Here is a 21,650-nt window from a genome sequence, read left to right as displayed (position 1 = left end):
TGAAGTTCCCTAGTTGGGTAATGAAATGCCGGCAAGAAAACAACCAAGCTCAGAGAGCACCGATGATGCTTCGTACCTTCTAATAGGCCTGGAAGAAAACTCCCAAGGACCCTACGGTTCTTTCTCTCTCTCTCTCCCCCCCCCACCCCCCCCCAATTCTTCCTCCTCCTCGAGCCTCCCTCCATTCTAGCGCTCCCTACCTGGGTCATGAAATGTCTGGAAGAAAATCTTTCTAGAAAAGAGCGTAGAGAGAACAGCAGCAAAGACTATTAGGGGAGCGGAGGCTAAAACATATGAAGAATAGTTGCAGGAACTGGGTGTGTCTAGTCTAGGGAAGAGAAGGACCAGGGGAGACAGGAGAGCATCTTCCAATATTTGAGGGGCTGCCCCAGAGAGGAGGAAGGGAGTCAAGCTATCTTCCAAGGCACCCTTGAAGGCCAGACAAGGGATAATGGATGGAAACTGAACAAGGAGAGATTCAACCTACAAATAAGGAGAAACTTTCTGACAGGGAGAACAATCAACCTATGGAATAGAAGTTGCCTTCGGAAGTTGTGGGAGCTTCATCACTGGAGGCTTTCAAGAAGAGACTAGGCTGCCATTTGTCAGAAATGGTGCAGGGTCTCCTGCTTAGGCGGTGGGTTGGACTAGATGACCTACAACTCTGTTAATCTGAATCTATCTAAGATTATCAAAGCAGCCCTGGAGACTAAAACATATGATGAACGGTTCCAGGAACTGGGCCTGGCTAGTCAAGGGAAGAGAAGGACCAGGGGAGACAGGAGAGCATCTTCCAGTATTTGAGGGGCTGCCACAGACAGGAGGAGGGGGTCAAGCTATTTCCCAAAGCACCTTTGAAGGCCAGACAAGGAATAATGGATGGAAACTGATCCAGGAGAGATTCAACCTGGAAATAAGGAGAAACTTTCTGACAGTGAGAACAATCAACCTACGGAATAGAAGTTGCCCTCGGAAGTTGTGGGAGCTTCATCCCTGGAGGCTTTCAAGGAGAGATTGGACAGCCATTTGTCAGAAATAGTATAGGGCTGAGGTAGGCAACTATGGCCCCTTTATGACTTGTGGACTTCAACTCCCAAAATTCCTGAGCTAGCATGGCTTGCTCAGGAATTCTGGGAGTTGAAGTCCATAATTCATAAAAGGGCCATAGTTGCCCACCCCTGGTGTAGGGTCTCCTGCTTGGGCGGCAGAGGGTTGGATTAGATGACCTACAACTCTGTTAATCTGAATCTATCTAAGATTATCAAAGCAGCCCCGGAGACTAAAACATATGATGAACGGTTGCAGGAACTGGGCCTGGCTAGTCTAGGGAAGAGAAGGACCAGGGGAGACAGGATAGAGGTCTTCCAATATTTGAGGGGCTGCCCCAGAGAGGAGGAGGAGGGGGTCAAGCTATTCTCCAAGGCATCTTTGAAGGCCAGACAAGGAATAATGGATGGAAACTGACTCAAGGAGAGATCCAACCTGGAAACAAGGAGAAACTTTCTGACAGCGAGAACCATCAACCAGTGGAACAGAAGTTGCCCTCGGAAGTTGTGGGAGCTTCACCCCTGGAGGCTTTCAAGAAGAGATTGGACTGCCATCTGTCAGAAATGGTGCAGGGCCTCCCGCTTGGGTGGGTGGAGGGTTGGACTAGATGACCTACAAGGTCCCTTCCAACTCTGTTAATCTGAATCTATCTAAGATTATCAAAGCAGCCCTGGAGACTAAATCATACGATGAACGGTTGCAGGAACTGGGCCTGGCTAGTCTACGGAAGAGAAGGTCTCCTGCTTGGGTGGGGGGTTGGACTAGATGACCTACAAGGTCCCTTCCAATTCTATTATTGTTATTCAGAAGTTGTGGGAGCTTCATCCCTGGAGGCTTTCAAGAAGAAATTGGACTGCCCAAGAAGAGATTGGACTGCAAGGTCTCTTGCTTGGGCGGGGGGTTGCACTAGATGACCTACTAGATCCCTTCCAACTCTATTATTCTGTTAGACCCCCAAAGACCCTACATTTGTTCCCCTCCTCCTCTTGCTCCTCAAACCTCCCTCTTTTCCAGCACTGATCATGCACCCTAGCTGGGTCACGAAAGGTCTGGAAGAGAAAGAGCCAAGCTGACAGGGCCACCAAGAACCTCATTTGCCTTTGAATTGCGGCCTGGCTGACTTGTCCGATCTCCCTCTTTTTTTTCCTGGTCAGGGCAACCCATGAAGATGAGCAGCCACATTACCAAGCCGATGGATTTCCACTTCTGTACCGACGAGCGGCTCAAGCAGCACGGTGAAAGCCAGCCGGCCACGGAATATAAGGAGGTGGATTTCAAAGCCGCTCTAAGAAAACACCCACCGTCTCCGGTGAGGACCTGCGGCTGGGGAGGATGGGTTGGAGGGCCACTTGGTCAGAGGTGACGAAGGGCAGGAAAGGGTTGGGGTAGCAAGCCAGGATTTGGGGCTCTTTGCAGGATGTCTTCAACTTATAACCACAATTGAGCCCCGGGGAGAGGTTCGTTCTCAGCGTTCGGCTCCATTTTACAACCTTTTGTGCCACAGTTGTCAGCCAAGTCACCGTGCTAATAGTCCTCAGCTTACGACCGCAGCCGAGCCCTAAATTTACATTGCTAACTTGAGACGCCGAGTTGGCGAGTTTTGGCTCATTTGTTGACTTTTCTCGCCACCTTTTGTTCAGTGAATCCCCGCTGTTGTTGAATTGGCCACACGGCCGTTAAAGTGAACCTGGCTTCCCCCGTTAACTTGGTTTGCATGAGGGTCACAAAAGCGGACCCTGAAACACGGCGGCTGTCATAAATGTGAGCCAAGCATCTTATCAAGCCTCTGAATGTCAATCACGTGACCCTGGGGATGTTGCAACGGTCGTAAGGGTGAAAAATGGTTGTAAGTCACTTTTTCCTAGTGCCATAGTAACTTTGCAGGGTCACTAAATGGACTGTTGTAGGTTGAGGATGCGAAATCACATTGATCCCTGGGACATTGCAACCGTCATAAATTTGAGACAATTGCTGAGTGTCTGAATTTTGATCACGTTACCCTTTCAAGGTGAGACTGGACTGCCATTTGTCAGAAATATTGTGTAGGGTCTCCCGTTTGGGCGGAGGGTTGGACTAGATGACCTACAAGGTCCCTTCCAACTCTGATTATCTGTTATCATCCCTGGGGATGCTGCAATGGTTGTTGAGTGTGAAAAATGGTCCTAAATCATGATTTTGAGTGCTGCTGTAATCCCAAACAGTCACCAAACGGACAGTTGTTAAGTTGTAGGTTACAGGTAGTCCTTGACTTACAACAGTTCATTTAGTGACTGTTCAAAAGTTCAACAGCATTGAAAAAATGTGACTTATGACCATTTTTCACACTTAATGATCGTTGCAACATCCCCAGGGTCACGTGATTTCCAGTCGGATGCTTGGCAAGTGACTCACAGTTATGATGGGAGGGATGCGATCCCCTTCTGGGGCATTTTGATGAGCAAAGTCAATGGGGAAGCTAGATTCACTTAACCGTGTTGCTAATTTAATGACTCCAGTGATTCACTTAACAACGGCAAGAGAGATTGGGGCAAAATTCACTTAACAACTATCTAATTTAGCCACCTAAATTTTGGGGCTCAATTGTCGTCTCGAGTTAAAGCCTCTAATGTCCCTTCCCCGTGTTGAAAAGAGGAATTTTTAAAAAATAGAATAGAATTCTTTATTGGCCAAGGGTGACTGGACACACAAGGAATTTGTCTTTGGTGCAAATGCTCTCAGTGTACATAAAAGAGACATTCGTCAAGAGTCAAGAATCATCAGGTACAATACTTAATAATAGTCATAGGGTACAATTAGAATAGAATAGAATAGAATAGAATAGAATAGAATTCTTTATTGGCCAAGTGTGACTGGACACACAAGGAATTTGTCTTGGTGCAGATGCTCTCAGTGTACATAAAAGAAAAGAGACATTCGTCAAGAGTCAAGAATCATAAGGTACAACACTTAATAATAGCCATTGGGTACAATAAGAATAGAATAGAAAATGGAATAGAATATGGAATAGCATAGCATCGCATAGAATAGAATAGTTACATTCATCAAGAGTCAAGGTGCAACATTTAATAATAGTCATGGGGCACAATAAGAATAGAATAGAAATAGAATAGCGCATAGAGAATAGAATAGATTGGGATTAGAATAGAATAGATTAGGATTAGAATAGAATAGAATAGAATAGAATAGAATAGAATAGAATAGAATAGAATTCTTTTATTGGCCAAGTGTGGTTGGACACACAAGGAATTTGTCTTGGTGCAAGTGTACATAAAAAGAAAAGACACATTTGTCAAGAATAATCAGGTACCACACTTAATAATAGTCACAGGGCACAATAAGCAATCAAATCATACTAGGAAACAATATAAATCGTAAGGATACAAGCGACAAAGTTACAGCCATACAGTCACAAGTGGGAGGGGATGGGCGATAAGGAGTGATGAGAAAATTCATAATAGTAGTGCAGACTTTGTAATAGTTGAACAGGGTTGAGGGAGTTATTTGTTCAGCAGAGTGATGGCTTTCTGGGAAAAACTGTCCTTGTGTCCAGTTGTTCTGGTGTGCTGTGCTCCAAAGCGGCGTTTTGAGGGAAGGAGTTGAAACAGTTTATGTCCAGGATGTGAGGGGTCTGTAGATATTTTCACAGCCCTCTTTTTGACTCATGCAGGATACAGGTCCTCCATGGAAGGTAGGTTGGTAGTAATTGTTTTTTCTGCAGTTTTATGTTGTTAATAATAATTAAAAAAACAACAACCCATGACCAAATGGCAACCGAATAGCCTTCATGCATTCTTAAAAGAATAGGCAGCTTTTTCACGGATTTGTCTCCTCATCCCCCTCGCCCTCCCATTCCCACCCCTCGTCCCCTGGTCATTTTTCGGCCTTCTCTGGAGTTACACAGCCGGCTTAAATTTCACTTGCGGCGAGCTGGAAAAAGTGGGAAGATTGACAGGCTGATCGAATGGAAACGGGTGAGTGCCTGCTTTGGTTTCCGATGGGGAAAACCCATTTGAATGATGCAATATTCCTTTTGCAGTCCCGGGCGAGCAAGGGACCCACCGTCCCGAAGCCGTTCAACCTCTCCTGTGGGAAAAAACGGAAACTGGATGAGGCCTCCACCGAATACATCCCGCTGGCCCAACAGGTGGAAAACTTCCAGAAACGCACCCCTCAGAGGTACCACCTGCGGAACCGGAAGGAGGAAGAAGGTAAGGCTAAGGAGCAGTGGTAGGTTTCCAAATTTCTTCCTACCAGTTCTTTGAGCGGTTCTATGCGCGTGCAGGGCTCGAAAAGACCGAACGCTGGTGAGCTGAGCTGTTTTGTTTTTTTTAGCTCAGCTGAGGCACAGCAATGCGCTCTGCCGTGCGAATCAGCTGAGCCAAATGTTCCGACCCGGGCTTCGTCCGTTGTAGTTAATTCTCAAACTTGTTTTAAAAAGCAAAACCTATTTTACTGCAATGCTGGGAATTGTTTTCATTCCCAGCCTGAACTCATCTTAGACAGTTCCCCAAGATAAGCACGCACCTTTCGGTTCTGTGGAATGCTGCCAGAAACAGAAGTATCCAATTAACTAGAAAAGAAACCAACCAAAGTACAAGAAAAAACTAACCGAAGTACACAGAGCTTCAAGGAGGACTCAGAACCGGATGAACGACTATGCTTCCTGCAAAGGTTTCTCCACCTTTGCCTGACCTTTATCTCTTATGGGAGGGGCAATCCTCTCTCAGCCTTCTAGCACCTCTGCGCACACACGGACTGAGAACAGGCTCCCCTTGTTCCTCTGCCTCGCTGCTGCCAGACTCTAAAGGCTCCGGAGGCAGCACCCCACTCCCAGATGGTCCTGGCCCCATCTCTGTTTCGGATGCAGGACCAAGTCCTCTCCAGACTCCAGGACTGGTCCCCATTCTTCCCCACTGTCCGATTCCGCTGCCTTATGCACCGGCTACCGGCAAACCACAACACTAAAATATAAGAGAATATAGGAGATCTAACGGCGGGGGCGGGTGGGCATGGCCAGTCAGAGGTGGTGTTTGCCGGTTCTCCAAAGTGGTCAAAATTTCCACCACCGGTACGCCAGAACGGGTCCGAGCCAGCTGAGTACCACCTCTGCTAAGGAGGTCTCGTTTCTACGGTCTCTGTCACGGGCTGTTAACGTGACTCCGGCCAATGGCAGCTTGCTCCGTCAATCCGGGTGAAGGGTTCTGAATGATTTGGGGAAGCGTTTGCTCTGAGTATTGAACCCGTGCCCGGCTCAGCTCCCCTTCCCTTTTGGGCGTGGGCGAAAGGGCTGGGATAGTTGGGTTTGTTGGCAGGGCGTCTTGAAATGGGGAACGAGGAGGATTAACACAGGAGGTCTCCAAACCTGGAAACTTTAAGGCTTGTGGATTTCAACTCCCAGAATTCCTCAGCCAGCCACGCTTGTGCTGTCTTGATGATCTCCAAACTCGGCAACTTTGTGGACTTCAACTCCCAGAATTCATGGTTGGCTGGCTGGGGAGAATTCTGGGAGTTGAAGTCCACAAGTCTTAAAGTTGCTGAGTTAGGAGACCCCTGGCTTAGCAGAAAGCACTAAAGGACCATACATTTTTAAAAGACCATAAATCTTTGTATTGGAGGGAGGGGTGTGTTTTTCCTCCAAAGGCCAGCTGTGAATTGTGGGGAAGGGGGTTTCCCCTTAAGTTGAGAGGGCATCAAGTGTACTTGAAACACATTCATTGCATTTTATGTGATCTTAATGATGACTTAATGACTAATTGAGCCCACAATTTTGGTCATCCTATCACTGCACCTGATTTGACAAAGTTTTTTTTAGTGATGGTTAAGTGAACCTATTGCCCGTTTGGTCTGGTGGCTAAAGTGACAGGCTAGAGTGGGAGATGGAGAGTTCTAGTCCAGCCTTAGGCATGAAAGCCAGATGGGCAACTCTGGGCCAGTCACTAGGAGATGGTGAGTTCTAGTCCTGCTCTAGGCATGAAAGCCAGCTGGGTGACTTTGGGCCAATCACCAGGAGATGGTGAGTTCTAGTCCCGCCTTAGGCATGAAAGCCAGCTGGGTGACTTTGGGCCAATCACCAGGAGACGGTGAGTTCTAGTCCTGCTCTAGGCATGAAAGCCAGCTGGGTGACTTTGGGCCAATCACCAGGAGATGGTGAGTTCTAGTCCCGCCTTAGGCATGAAAGCCAACTGGGTGACTTTGGGCCAATCCCCAGGAGACGGTGAGTTCTAGTCCCGCCTTGGGTGACTGGGCCAATCACCAGGAGACTAGGAGTTCAGCTGGGTGAAAAAGCTTTGGTGCCAATCACCAGGAGACTGTGAGTTCTAGTCCTGCTCTTAGACATGAAAGCCAGCTGGATGACTTGGGCCAATCACCTGCCTTAGCATGAGAACCATCTGGGTGACTTTGGCCCACTACCAGGAGACAGTGAGTTCTAGTCCCACCTTAGGCATGACAGCTAGGTGATTTTTGACCAATCACCAGGAAACTGGGAATTCTAGGCCTGCCTTAGGCATGAAAGCCGGCTGGATGACTTTGGGCCTGCCTTAAGCATGAAAGCCAACTGGGTGACTTTGGGCCAATCACCAGGAGTCGGTGAGTTCTAGTCCCCTTAATGAAACCAACTAGGTGACTTTGGGCCAATGACCAGGCGACGGTAAAACTGGCAATTGGGTTGAGATTTGCCAGCCTTTAACCTTCACTTGTGTCTAATTCCCTCCGTCTTAAATTCATTCTCACATTTGGGGCACAATCTTTGTGTGTGTGGAATAAAGTGAATCCCTAAGCCAATCGATCGATGTGAATCCATTTCCTTCCCCAACGTGCCTGTGTAAAAGTCGCAACGCTGATCTTCTCCCCCCTCCCCCGTGCTTTTCTCTCTGGCCTTTCTTTGGCACAGGTCCAAGCAGGCCTTTAAAACCCCAACTGACCAACCCCAAAACTCCCTGCCTGGAAACCAAGCGCCGCTTGAGACCCCCCACCTGCAAGAGCGCGGCTGAGCTGGAAAACGAGGAAATCGCAAAGCTCCAACAGTGAGTTGGTTTTTCTTTTCTTTTTTTTTTAAATTATTGAGTAAATCTTAAGTCCAGTGGACTCCCATCTGGGGAACAAAAACATTCAAATCAGAATAAGGCTGGAAGGGACTTGGGAGGTCTTCTAGTCCAACCCCGTGCCCAAGCAGGAAACCTTACACCAGGAGTGGCTAACCTTTTTCGGCTCCTGTGCTGATAATTGTATGCGCACTGTGCATCTCCCACACACACACACATGCACACATACCCCCACCCCCTGCGCATGCGTGCCAGATACCTGACAATCAGCTGTCGGTGCAGCAGCGCACACATGCGCAATGGGGCTATTCCGTGCAACCTCTCGCATGCCAGCGGGACATGGTTCTGGGTGCCACTCCTGGCAGGTGTGCCATAGGTTTGCCAACACGGCCTTATACCCACAATCTCTGGTGGCAGGCTGTTCCCCTGGTTAATTGTTCAGTCAGGAAATTTCTCCTTAGCTCTAAGGTTGCTTCTCTCCTTGATGAGTTTCCACCCGTTGCTTCTTGTCCTGCACTCAGGGGCTTTGGAGAATAGCTTGGCTCCCCTCTTCTTCTTTATGGCATTCCCCCAAATATTGCCATCCTGCTTATCATAGCACTCCTTCATTCTTCTTTTGTAGACTAGCCAAACCCAAATCCTGCAGCTGTTCTTCGTGTGTTTTAGTCTCCAGGCCTTTCATCGCCTTAGTTGCTCTTCTCTGCAACTTTTCCCAAAGTCTCAACCTCTTTTTTGTGTAATGTACGTTTCTGCTATTTATCAGAAATGGTGTAAGGTCTCCGGCTTGGATTGGGGGGGTTGGGGGTTGGACTAGATGGCCTCCAAGGTCCCTTCTCACTCTGTTAATCAAGAACCACAAGAGCACCTGACTTTACCCTGGAGAACCTCACCCTCCGCTCCCCCTTTCGACCCCAACAGGTACCGGTTCAAGGCTCAGGAGCTCAACTACCGCATCTTGGAGGGCGGCCCCCTCCTGCCCAAGAAGCCCCCCACGAAAGAGCTGACCAAGCCCATCGGCTTCAACCTGGAAATCGAGAAGCGGATTCAGGAGCGGGAGACCAAGAAGGTCCAGGAAGAGGAGCCCTTCGAATTCCATTCGAGGCCCTGCCCGACCCGGATCTTGGAAGACGTGGTGGTAATTGTGGGGTGGGGTTCCCGTCTTTCCCAGAAAGGTTTGACACCTGAATCGTGTGGGAATCCGGTAGTTGTCTACTTACAATTAAACCCAGTTCATTTCATGACCGAAGCTACAACGAGCAGCGGAAGAAGTGACTCATGTCCTTTTATTCCACACTTAATGACCGTTGCAGCATCCCCCACGGTCAGGTGATCAAAATTCAGATGCTCAGCAACTTGACTCGTATTTATGACGGTCACAGTGTCCCCAGATCACGCCATCCCCTTTGGCAACCTTCTGGCCGGCAAACTGAGTGTGTGTGTGGGGGAAACAGATTCACTTAACCGTGTCACGAACGGGTCCTCCTTGACTTTACGGCCGTTCATTTAAGGACCTTTCGAGGTTACAGTGGCCTGGAAAAAGACGCACTTACGGCCATGATTCACACTTAACGACTGTTGTAAGCGTTCCCCATGGTCACAGGATCAAAATTTAGACGCTGAAAGAAACTGACTTGTATTTATGATGGTCGCAGTGTCCCGAGGTCATGTAATTGTCAGGATTCCAGCCATCGCCCGAATGAAATCATGATTCTCGAGCCAATCTTCAAAAAACTTCAAAGGATCCATTAGAGGTGACATCCTGGCCCTGCCCTGGATAAAGCCAACTCTGGCCTATGTCATTTCCAGTCCCCTGGGACCCTGTTCCCCCCCCCCCCGGGTGTTTCATAAACCAGATTCTCCCATTGAGCTCTCCCATGGGCTGGGTGTCATCAATCACATTCTCCAATTCAATATATTCACAGGCAAAAGCTCTGGCATTTTAGTTACACCCTTTTAAAGATAAGAGTTGGAATGTACTTCCGCTTCCCAACTGCTGCTCTGCTCTTGCAGATTTCCTTCCTCTTCCCCCCCATTTTTTTTTTTTTTAATGGCAACTACTAAAACAGGCATTGGAATGTTTTATGAGTTGACATTCGCTCCTCTCACTTCTTGACCTTTATAAAGCAACACTGAGATAAGCTTGTAATGTTCATTTGCCGCCTGCTCCTTCAAGGTTCTCCCACCCAGCCCACCCCTTCGTGTGGCCATTTGGAAATGGTCATAGGAATGTTTTACAAGCTGATCCTAGGCCGGAAGCGCCATTGATCAAACTTAGTGGTGAAAATCGAAGAGGACTCTGATCCAGCTCCATGAGACCAGAGACCCCCAACCTGCGCTCTGGAACTGTCCTAGTGCCCAAAGCAGAACGTACTCCAGAAGGCCTTCTGCTCTCCAAGCTCAGAGGAGAAGATGAAGAAGACACCTGCAGGACAGGTCAAAAAAAAAAAAAAAATCAAGACAGCAGCCATGATGTATCATCAAAGCTCGGCCTGGTTTTGAGCGTCAGGATTCCAGCGATCGCCCTAATGAAATCATGATCCTCGAGCCAAACTTCGAAAAGCTTCAAAGGATTTATTAGAGGTGACATCCTGGTCCTGCCCTGCATGAAGCCAACTCTGGCCTACGTCATTTACAGTCCCCTGGGACCCTGTTTCCCCCCCCCAGGGGGGTCTCCTAAACCAGATTCTCCCATTGAGCACCTTCAGGGGCTGGATGTCATCAATCACATTCTCCAATTAAATATACAGTATTTGCAGGCAAAAGCTCTGGTAGTTGAGTTACAACCTTTTCAAGATAAAGAGTTGGAATGGACTTTCGCTTCCAAACTGCTGCACGGCTCGTCCAGATAGCCTTCCTCGCCCCCACATTTTTTTTTTAAATGGCAACTACTAAAACAGGCAGAGGAATCTTTGATGAGTTGACAGCAATCCCTTTTTCTGACAAGCAAAAAGTCGATAGCATTCAGAGTTTTTGCAGCGTTCAGAAAAATAAACCCAGTTGCAGGCTGATGCTTCATTCAACACTTTTATCAACGTAATAAGTAGATTTTACAAACCAGTTGTAGATTTCTCCAACACCGAGCAAACACGTTGCAAGTAACTTCAGTAGCAAGAGAGAAAGAGAGAACTCCCAGTTTCACTTTAGTTTCAGCAAAGAAGCAGATTCATTTTCAACGGACAGACTCAAGAGCTCCACAGAGCGTCAGAGCTTAATATATAGAGCCACGCCTAGGGTACTTGTAGTTTCAGTTTCCAAACAGTCCTCATCGTTACTGACTTAGTGGCTGTGCATATTCATTGGCTGATCTTGTTAACAGGCTCTAGTCCAGCTGATGAATATACTCTGAGAAATAGGGAAGCCGGATTCGCTTCGACTGGGCTCCTAATTGAACAAACTGCAGCGATTCACTTCATAAACGTGGCAAGAAAAGTCGTTAAAACGGAGCAAAACGCACTCCGCCGATTTCTCACATAGCAACAGAAATCTTTAATTATTATTCCACAACCACCACCCAAATTTGCAACCGTTGCAAGCTTCTCCCTGGTCACGTGATCCAAACCCAGACTCTTGGCAACCGACTCACGTTTACGACAGTCGCAGTGATCCCCTTTTGCAACCTTCCGACTGGTAAATCGGAGAAGCCAGTTTCGGTTTATTAACAGAAACGATCCTTTTAACAACCATGGCAAGAAAGGTCATAAAATGGGGGCAAAACTCACTTTAACTGTCTTACTTGCCAATAGAAATGTTGGTCTCCGTCGTTGTTGTAAGTCGAGGACTACTTGAACTGGTTTTTATTAGACACTTCCCAATGTGGCATCGATGTCTTCGTTGGACAGGTAGTCCTCGACTTATAACAATTCATTTACTGACCGTTTGACATCACGAACGGCCCTGAAAAAAGGGGAACTGTATATGACTCTTTTCCACACACACCCACCGTTGCAGCATCCCCAGGGTCACCTGATCAAAATTCAGCCGCTTGGCCGCTGACTCCTACTTATGACGGACACAGTGCCCCGAGGCTCACATGATTTCCCCCTTTGGCGACCCTCCGACGAGCAAAGCTAATCAGGACGACAGATTTCGTTTAACGACCTTGTGACTCAACTTCACCTCTGCAGCGATTCACTTGACAATAGTGTCAAAAAGAGAAAGGTCATAAAATGAGGCAGGGTGTTTTGCTGAGCAAGACCAATTTGGGCCTCCCTCGTGGTCCTGAAGCCCAGGGATCCTTGAAACGGTTTTTATTAGACCGTCCTGTGTCGATGTCTTTGTTTTTGCTTTAATTTTAAACCTTTATTGAAATTTGAAACATTGACATACAAGTAAATCAAAAAAAATAACTCCATCTTCTTTGACAGTACTAAAATCTTGGTGATAATTCCTGCATTTCCACACAGATAATACACATCAGATAATAGAGATAATCGGAGTTGGAAGGGACCCTGTAGGTCATCTAATCCAACCCCCTGCCCAAGTGAGAGACCCTACACCATTTCTGACAGATGGCAGTCCAGCCTCTTCTTGAAAAACCTCCAGTGAGGAAGCTCCCACAACCTCTGAAGGCAACTTCTGTTCCGTGGGTTGATGGTTCTCACTGTCACAGAATTCCTCCTTATTTCCAGGTTAAATCTCTCCTTGTTCAGTTTCCATCCATTCTTCCTTGTCTGACCTTCAAAGGTCTCAGATAGTATCATCTCGGCTGGGCCCTTTTGACCAGGGCTGCAATGTGAGCATCTCCAGGTCAAGTCCTCTTTTAGGGTAACACTTTATTGTCCTTGCACCTCATACAACGAAATCAAACACCATCTTCAGCGCACATCATGACCATGAAAATAAACACAAACGCACATCCTTCACACTCCATACTTTGAACAGAAACCCACAACACCGCACCAATAACTGCACCATACAGTAGAAATTCAAAAGAGCTACTGCCCTGGGATAGAAGCTGTTTTTCAGCTGTTTTGTCCTTGTTTTTATTATTCTGTACCATCTGTCAGATGGTAATAATTCAAAAAAAGTCCTGAAATGGATCTTTGAGCTGTTTTGAACAGCTGTCACCTTCAAAGCCGAGCCTCAAATTTACATTGCTAACCTTGAGACGCCGAGGTCAGCTGGAGACGCGCGAGTTGGCAGAAGTTTGGCTCATTTGCGTGACTTTTCGCCACCTTTTGTTCCAGTGAATCCCGCTGTTGTTGAATTGGCCACACGGCCAAGTAAAGTGAACTCTGGCTTCTGATGTTAACTCTGGTTTGCATGAGGGTCACAAAGCGACCCTGAAACACGCGCCGGCTGTCATAATGTGAGCCAAGCATCTTATCAAGCCTCTGAATGTCAATCACGTGACCCTGGGGATGCCAGTAACGGTCGTGTAGGGTGAAAATGGTTGTAAGTCACTTTTTTCCTAGTGCCATAGTAACTTTGCAGGGTCACTAAATGGATTGTTGTAGGTTGAGGATGCGAAATCACATTGATCCCTGGGACATTGCAACCGCTTTATAAATTTGAGACAATTGTTGAGTGTCTGAATTTTGACCACGCTTACCTTTCAAGGTGAGACTGGACTGCCATTTGTCAGAAATATTGTGTAGGGTCTCCCTGGCTTGGGCGGAGGGTTGGACTAGATGACCTACAAGGTCCCTTCCAACTCTGATTATCTGTTATCATCCCTGGGGATGCTGCAATGGTTGTTGAGTGTGAAAAATGGTCCTAAATCATGATTTTGAGTGCTGCTGTAATCCCAAACAGTCACCAAACGGACAGTTGTTAAGTTGTAGGTTACAGGTAGTCCTTGACTTCATAACAGTTCATTTAGTGACTGTTCAAAAGTTCAACAGCATTGAAAAATGTGACTTATGACCATTTTTCACACTTAATGATCAAGCAGTAAACATCCCCAGGGTCACGTGATTTCCAGTCGGATGCTTGCAAGTGACTCACAGTTATGATGGGAGGGATGCGATCCCCTTCTGGGGCATTTTGATGAGCAAAGTCAATGGGGAAGCTTAGATTCACTTAACCGCGTTGCTAATTTAATGACTCAGTGATTCACTTAACAACGGCAAGAGAGATTGGGGCAAAATTCTACTTAACAACTATCTAATTTAGCCACCTAAATTTTGGGGCTCAATTGTCGCCTCGAGTTAAAGCCTCTAATGTCCCTTCCCCGTGTTGAAAAGAGGAATTTTAAAAATAGAATAGAATTCTTTATTGGCCAAGGGTGACTGGACACAAGGAATTTGTCTTGGTGCAAATGCTCTCAGTGTATATGCAAAAGAGACATTCGTCAAGAGTCAAGAATCATCAGGTACAATACTTAATAATAATCATAGGGTACAATTAGAATAGAATAGAATAGAGATATAACAGAATAGAATTCTTTATTGGCCAAGTGTGACTGGACACACAAGGAATTTGTCTTGGTGCAGATGCTCCTCAAAAATATAAAAGAAAAGAGACATTCGTCAAGAGTCAAGAATCATAAGGTAGCAACACTTAATAATAGCCATTGGGTACAATAAGAATAGAATAGAAAATGGAATAGAATATGGAATAGCATAGCATCGCATAGAATAGAATAGTTACATTCATCAAGAGTCAAGGTGCAATATTTAATAATAGTCATGGGGCACAATAAGAATAGAATAGAAATAGAATAGCATATAGAGAATAGAATAGATTGGGATTAGAATAGAATAGATTAGGATTAGAATAGAATAGAATAGAATAGAATAGAATAGAATAGAATAGAATTCTTTTATTGGCACAAGTGTGAAGGACACACAAGGAATTTGTCTTGGTGCAAGTGTACATAAAAGAAAAGACACATTTGTCAAGAATCATCAGGTACCACACTTAATAATAGTCACAGGGCACAATAAGCAATCAAATCGTACTAGGAAACAATATAAATCGTAAGGATATGCTTTACAAAGTTACAGCCATACAGTCACAAGTGGAAGAAGGATGAAGCGATAAGGAGTGATGAGAAAATTCATAATAGTAGTGCAGACTTTGTAATAGTTGAACAGGTTGAGGGAGTTATTTGTTCAGCAGAGGATGGCTTTCCGGGGAAAAACTGTCCTTGTGTCTAGTTGTTCTGGTGTGCTGTGCCCCTGTGCGGCGTTTTGAGGGGAAGGAGTTGAAACAGTTTATGTCCAGGATGTGAGGGGTCTGTAGATATTTTCACAGCTCCTCTTTTGACTCATGCAGGATACAGGTCCTCCATGGAAGGTAGGTTGGTAGTAATTGTTTTTTTCTGCAGTTTTATGTTGTTAATAATAATTTAAAAAAACAACCCATGACCAAATGGCAACCGAATAGCCTTCATGCATTCTTAAAAGAATAGGCAGCTTTTTCACGGATTTGTCTCCTCATCCCCTCGCCCTCCCATTCCCACCCTCGTCCCTGGCTGCATTTTTTCGCCTTCTCTGGAGTTACAGCCGCTTAAATTTCACTTACAAGCAGCTGGAAAAAGTGGAAGATTGACAGGCTGATCGAATGGAAACGGGTGAGTGCCTGCTTTGGTTTCCATGGGGAAACCCATTTGAATGATGCAATATTCCTTTGCAGTCCCGGCGCAGCAAGGGACCCACCCAAGCCGCTCAACCTCTCCTGTGGGAAAAACTGGAAACTGGATGAGGCCTCCACCGAATACATCCTGGCTGGCCCAACAGGTGGAAAACTTCCAGAAACGCACCCTCAGAGGTACCACTCTATGGAACCGGAAGGAGGAAGAAGGTAAGGCTAAGGAGCAGTGGTAGGTTTCCCAAATTTCTTCCTACCAATTCTTTGAGCGGTTCTATGCGCATGCAGGGCTCGGAAAAGACCGAACGCTGGTGAGCTGAGCTGCTTTGTTTTTTTTTTTAGCTCAGCTGAGGCACAGCAATGCGCTCTGCCGTGCGAATCAGCTGAGCCAAATGTTCCACCCGGTTTCGCTCTGTAGTTAATTCTCAAACTTGTTTTAAAAAGCAAAATCTATTTTACTGCAATGTTGGGGAATTGTTTTCATTCCCAGCCTGAACTCATCTTAGACAGTTCCCCAAGATAAGCACGCACCTTTCGGTTCTGTGGAATGCCAGAAACAGAAGTATCCAATTAACTAGAAAAGAAACCAACCAAAGTACAAGAAAAACTAACCGAAGTACACAGAGCTTCAAGGAGGACTCAGAACCGGATGAACGCACTATGCTTCCTGCAAAGGTTTCTCCACCTTTGCCTGACCTTTATCTCTTATGGGAGGGGCAATCCTCTCTCAGCCTTCTAGCACCTCTGCGCACACACGGACTGAGAACAGGCTCCCCTTGTTCCTCTGCCTCGCTGCTGCCAGACTCTAAAGGCTCCGGAGGCAGCACCCCACTCCCAGATGGTCCTGGCCCCATCTCTGTTTCTGGATGCAGGACCAAGTCCTCTCCAGACTCCAGGACTGGTCCCCATTCTTCCCCACTGTCCGATTCCGCTGCCTTATGCACGCTGCCACCGCAAACCACAACACTAAAATATAAGAGAATATAGGAGATCTAACGGCGGGGCGGGTGGGCATGGCCAGTCAGAGGTGGTGTTTGCTGGTTCTCCAAAGTGGTCAAAATTTCCACCACCGTGCACGCCAGAACGGGTCCGAGCCAGCTGAGTACCACCTCTGCTAAGGAGGTCTCTGCTTTCACGGTCTCTGTCACGGCTGTTAACGTGACTCCGCCAATGGCAGCTTGCTCCGTCAATCCGGGTGAAGGGTTCTGAATGATTTGGGGAGCGTTTGCTCTGGAGTATTGAACCCGTGTTCGGCTCAGCTCCCCTTCCCTTTTGGGCGTGGGGCGAAAGGGCTGGGATAGATAGGGTTTGTTGGCAGGCGTCTTGAAATGGGGAACGAGGAGGATTAACACAGGAGGTCTCCAAACCTGGAAACTTTAAGGCTTGTGGATTTCAACTCCCAGAATTCCTCAGCCAGCCACGCTTGTGCTGTCTTGATGATCTCCAAACTCGGCACTTTGTGGATTTCAACTCCCAGAATTCATGGTTGGCTGGCTGGGGAGAATTCTGGGAGTTGAAGTCCACAAGTCTTAAAGTTGCTGAGTTAGGAGACCCCTACTTAGCAGAAAGCACTAAAGGACCATACATTTTTAAAAGACCATAAATCTTTGTATTGGAGGGAGGGGTGTGTTTTTCCTCCAAAGGCCAGCTGTGAATTGTGGGGAAGGGGTTTCCTTAAGTTGAGAGGCATCAAGTGTACTTGAAACACATTCATTGCATTTTATGTGATCTTAATGATGACTTAATGACTAATTGAGCCCACAATTTTGGTCATCATATCACTGCAATCTGATTTGACAAAGCTTTTTTAGTGATGGTTAAGTGAACCTATTGCCCGTTTGGTCTGGTGGCTAAAGTGACAGGCTAGAGTGGGAGATGGTGAGTTCTAGTCCAGCCTTAGGCATGAAAGCCAGATGGGCAACTCTGGGCCAGTCACTAGGAGATGGTGAGTTCTAGTCCTGCTCTAGGCATGAAAGCCCAGCTGGGTGACTTTGGGCCAATCACCAGGAGACAGTGAGTTCTAGTCCCGCCTTAGGCATGAAAGCCAGCTGGGTGACTTTGGGCCAATCACCAGGAGACTGTGAGTTCTAGTCCCGCCTTAGGCATGAAAGCCAGCTGGGTGAGTTTGGGCCAATCCACCAGGAGACGGTGAGTTCTAGTCCTGGCTGGTGACGCCTTAGGCATGAAAGCCGGATGACTGGGTGACTTTGGGCCAATCACCAGGAGACTGTGAGTTCTAGTCCCGCCTTAGGCATGAAAGCCAGCTGGGTGAGTTTGGGCCAATCACCAGGAGACTGTGAGTTCTAGTCCTGCCTTAGGCATGAAAGCCAGCTGGGTGACTTTGGGCCAATCACCAGGAAACTGGGAGTTCTAGTCCCGCCTTAAGCATGAAAACCAACTAGGTGACTTTGGGCCAATGACCAGGCGACGGTAAAACTGGCAGTTGGTTGAGATTTGCCAGCCTTTATCCTTCACTTGTGTCTAATTCCTCCGTCTTAAATTCATTCTCACATTTGGGGCACAATCTTTGTGTGTGTGGAATAAAGTGAATCCCTAAGCCAATCGATCGATGTGAATCCATTTCCTTCCCCAACGTGCCTGTGTAAAAGTCGCAACGCTGATCTTCTCCCCCTCCCCCCGTGCTTTTCTCTCTGGCCTTTCTTTGGCACAGGTCCAAGCAGGCTTTTAAAACCCCAACTGACCAACCCCAAAACTCCCTGCCTGGAAACCAAGCGCCGCTTGAGACCCCCCACCTGCAAGAGCGCGGCTGAGCTGGAAAACGAGGAAATCGCAAAGCTCCAACAGTGAGTTGGTTTTTCTTTTCTTTTTTTAAAAAAATTATTGAGTAAATCTTAACTCCAGCGGACTCCCATCTGGGGAACAAAAACATTCACATCAGAATAAGGCTGGAAGGGACTTGGGAGGTCTTCTAGTCCAACCCAGTGCCCAAGAAGGAAACCTTACACCAGGAGTGGCTAACCTTTTTTCGGCTCCTGTGCTGATAATTGTATGCGCTCTGTGCATCTCCCACACACACACACACACACGCACACATACCCCCACCCCCTGCGCATGCGTGCCAGATACCTGACAATCAGCTGTCGGTGCAGCAGCGCACACATGCGCAATGGGGCTATTCCGTGCGACCTCTCGCATGCCGGCGGGACATGGTTCTGGGTGCCACTCCTGGCAGGTGTGCCATAGGTTTGCCAACACGGCCTTATGCCCTATACCTCCTGTGTTGGAGGACCCACAATCTCTGGTGGCAGGCTGTTCCCCTGGTTAATTGTTCAGTCAGGAAATTTCTCCTTAGCTCTAAGGTTGCTTCTCTCCTTGATGAGTTTCCACCCGTTGCTTCTTGTCCTGCCCTCAGGGGCTTTGGAGAATAGCTTGGCTCCCCTCTTCTTCTTTATGGCATTCCCCCAAATATTGCCATCCTGCTTATCATAGCACTCCTTCATTCTTCTTTTGTAGACTAGCCAAACCCAAATCCTGCAGCTGTTCTTCGTGTGTTTTAGTCTCCAGGCCTTTCATCGCCTTAGTTGCTCTTCTCTGCAACTTTTCCCAAAGTCTCAACCTCTTTTTTGTGTAATGTACGTTTCTGCTATTTATCAGAAATGGTGTAAGGTCTCCGGCTTGGATTGGGGGGTTGGGGTTGGACTAGATGGCCTCCAAGGTCCCTTCTCACTCTGTTAATCAAGAACCACAAGAGCACCTGACTTTACCCTGGAGAACCTCACCCTCCGCTCCCCTTTCGACCCCAACAGGTACCGATTCAAGGCTCAGGAGCTCAACTACCGCATCTTGGAGGGCGGCCCACTCCTGCCCAAGAAGCCCCCACGAAAGAGCTGACCAAGCCCATCGGCTTCAACCTGGAAATCGAGAAGCGGATTCAGGAGCGGAGACCAAGAAGGTCCAGGAAGAGGAGCCCTTCGACTCCATTCGAGGCCCTGCCCGACCCGGATCTTGGAAGACGTGGTGGTAATTGTGGGGTGGGGTCCCTCTTTCCCAGAAAGGTTTGACACCTGAATCGTGTGGAATCCGGTAGTTGTCTACTTACAATTAAACCCAGTTCATTTCATGACCGGCTACAACGAGCAGCGGAAGAAGTGACTCATGTCCTTTTATTCCACACTTAATGACCGCTTGCAGCATCCCCACGGTCAGGTGATCAAAATTCAGATGCTCAGCAACTTGACTCGTATTTATGACGGTCACAGTGTCCCCAGATCACGCCATCCCCTTTGGCAACCTTCTGGCCGGCAAACTGAGTGTGTGTGGGGGAAACAGATTCACTTAACTCGTGTCACGAACGGGTCCTCCTTGACTTTACGGCCGCTCATTTAAGGACCTTTCGAGGTTACAGTGGCCTGGAAAAGACGCACTTACGGCCATGATTCACACTTAACGACTGTTGTAAGCGTTCCCCATGGTCACAGGATCAAAATTTAGACGCTGAAAGAAACTGACTTGTATTTATGATGGTCGAGTGTCCCGAGGTCATGTAATTGTCAGGATTCCAGCCATCGCCCGAATGAAATCATGATTCTCGAGCCAAACTTCAAAAACTTCAAAGGATCCATTAGAGGTGACATCCTGGCCCTGCCCTGGATAAAGCCAACTCTGGCCTATGTCATTTCCAGTCCCCTGGGACCCTGTTCCCCCCCGGTGTTTCATAAACCAGATTCTCCCATTGAGCTCTCCCATGGGCTGGGTGTCATCAATCACATTCTCCAATTCAATATATTCACAGGCAAAAGCTCTGGCATTTTAGTTACACCCTTTTAAAGATAAGAGTTGGAATGTACTTCCGCTTCCCAACTGCTGCTCTGCTCTTGCAGATTTCCTTCCTCTTCCCCCCATTTTTTTTTTAATGGCAACTACTAAAACAGGCATTGGAATGTTTTATGAGTTGACATTCGGCTCCTCTCACTTCTTGACCTTTATAAAGCAACACTGAGATAAGCTTGTAATGTTCATTTGCCGCCTGCTCCTTCAAGGTTCTCCCACCCAGCCCACCCCTTCGTGTGGCCATTTGGAAATGGTCATAGGAATGTTTTACAAGCTGATCCTAGGCCGGAAGCGCCATTGATCAAACTTAGTGGTGAAAATCGAAGAGGACTCTGATCCAGCTCCATGAGACCAGAGACCCCCAACCTGCGCTCTGGAACTGTCCTAGTGCCCAAAGCAGAACGTACTCCAGAAGGCCTTCTGCTCTCCAAGCTCAGAGGAGAAGATGAAGAAGACACCTGCAGGACAGGTCAAAAAAAAAAAAAATCAAGACAGCAGCCATGATGTATCATCAAAGCTCGGCCTGGTTTTGAGCGTCAGGATTCCAGCGATCGCCCTAATGAAATCATGATCCTCGAGCCAAACTTCGAAAAGCTTCAAAGGATTTATTAGAGGTGACATCCTGGTCCTGCCCTGCATGAAGCCAACTCTGGCCTACGCCATTTACAGTCCCCTGGGACCCTGTTTCCCCAGGTGTCTCGTAAACCAGATTCTCCCATTGAGCACCTTCAGGGGCTGGGTGTCATCAATCACATTCTCCAATTAAATATACAGTATTTGCAGGCAAAAGCTCTGGTAGTTGAGTTACAGTCTTTTCAAGATGAAGAGTTGGAACGGACTTTCGCTTCCAAACTGCTGCACGGCTCGTCCAGATAGCCTTCCTCGGCCCCACTTTTTTTTTTTTAATGGCAACTACTAAAACAGGCAGAGGAATCTTTGATGAGTTGACAGCAATCCCTTTTTCTGACAAGCAAAAAGTCGATAGCATTCAGAGTTTTTGCAGCGTTCAGAAAAATAAACCCAGATGCAGGCTGATGCTTCATTCAACACTTTTACCAACGTAATAAGTAGATTTTACAAACCAGTTGTAGATTTCTCCAACACCGAGCAAACACGTTGCAAGTAACTTCAGTAGCAAGAGAGAAAGAGAGAACTCCCAGTTTCACTTTAGTTTCAGCAAAGAAGCAGTTTCATTTTCAACGGACAGACTCAAGAGCTCCACAGAGCGTCAGAGCT

At 47.1% G+C, this 21,650-nt stretch overlaps 1 protein-coding gene across 1 annotated transcript in view; it reads left to right on the top strand.

Annotated features, from left to right (window-relative positions):
* TPX2 (TPX2 microtubule nucleation factor) overlaps positions 1-21,650 on the top strand; it is a 43,060-nt gene that overhangs the window by 6,038 nt on the left and 15,372 nt on the right. Inside the window, exons 4-7 of the mRNA XM_087928790.1 lie at positions 2,202-2,356; positions 5,084-5,255; positions 7,940-8,072; positions 9,009-9,225. Coding sequence (XP_087784916.1) covers positions 2,202-2,356; positions 5,084-5,255; positions 7,940-8,072; positions 9,009-9,225 — 677 coding nt within the window. The remainder of the gene's footprint in view (positions 1-2,201; positions 2,357-5,083; positions 5,256-7,939; positions 8,073-9,008; positions 9,226-21,650) is intronic.

This window comes from Pseudonaja textilis, chromosome 3 (assembly GCF_049901715.1).
Source record: "Pseudonaja textilis isolate UNSWEBS1 chromosome 3, rPseTex1.2, whole genome shotgun sequence".
Lineage (NCBI taxonomy): Eukaryota > Metazoa > Chordata > Lepidosauria > Squamata > Elapidae > Pseudonaja > Pseudonaja textilis.
Note: the sequence above shows the minus strand (reverse complement) of the source record. Positions and strands in the feature narration are given on the sequence as shown.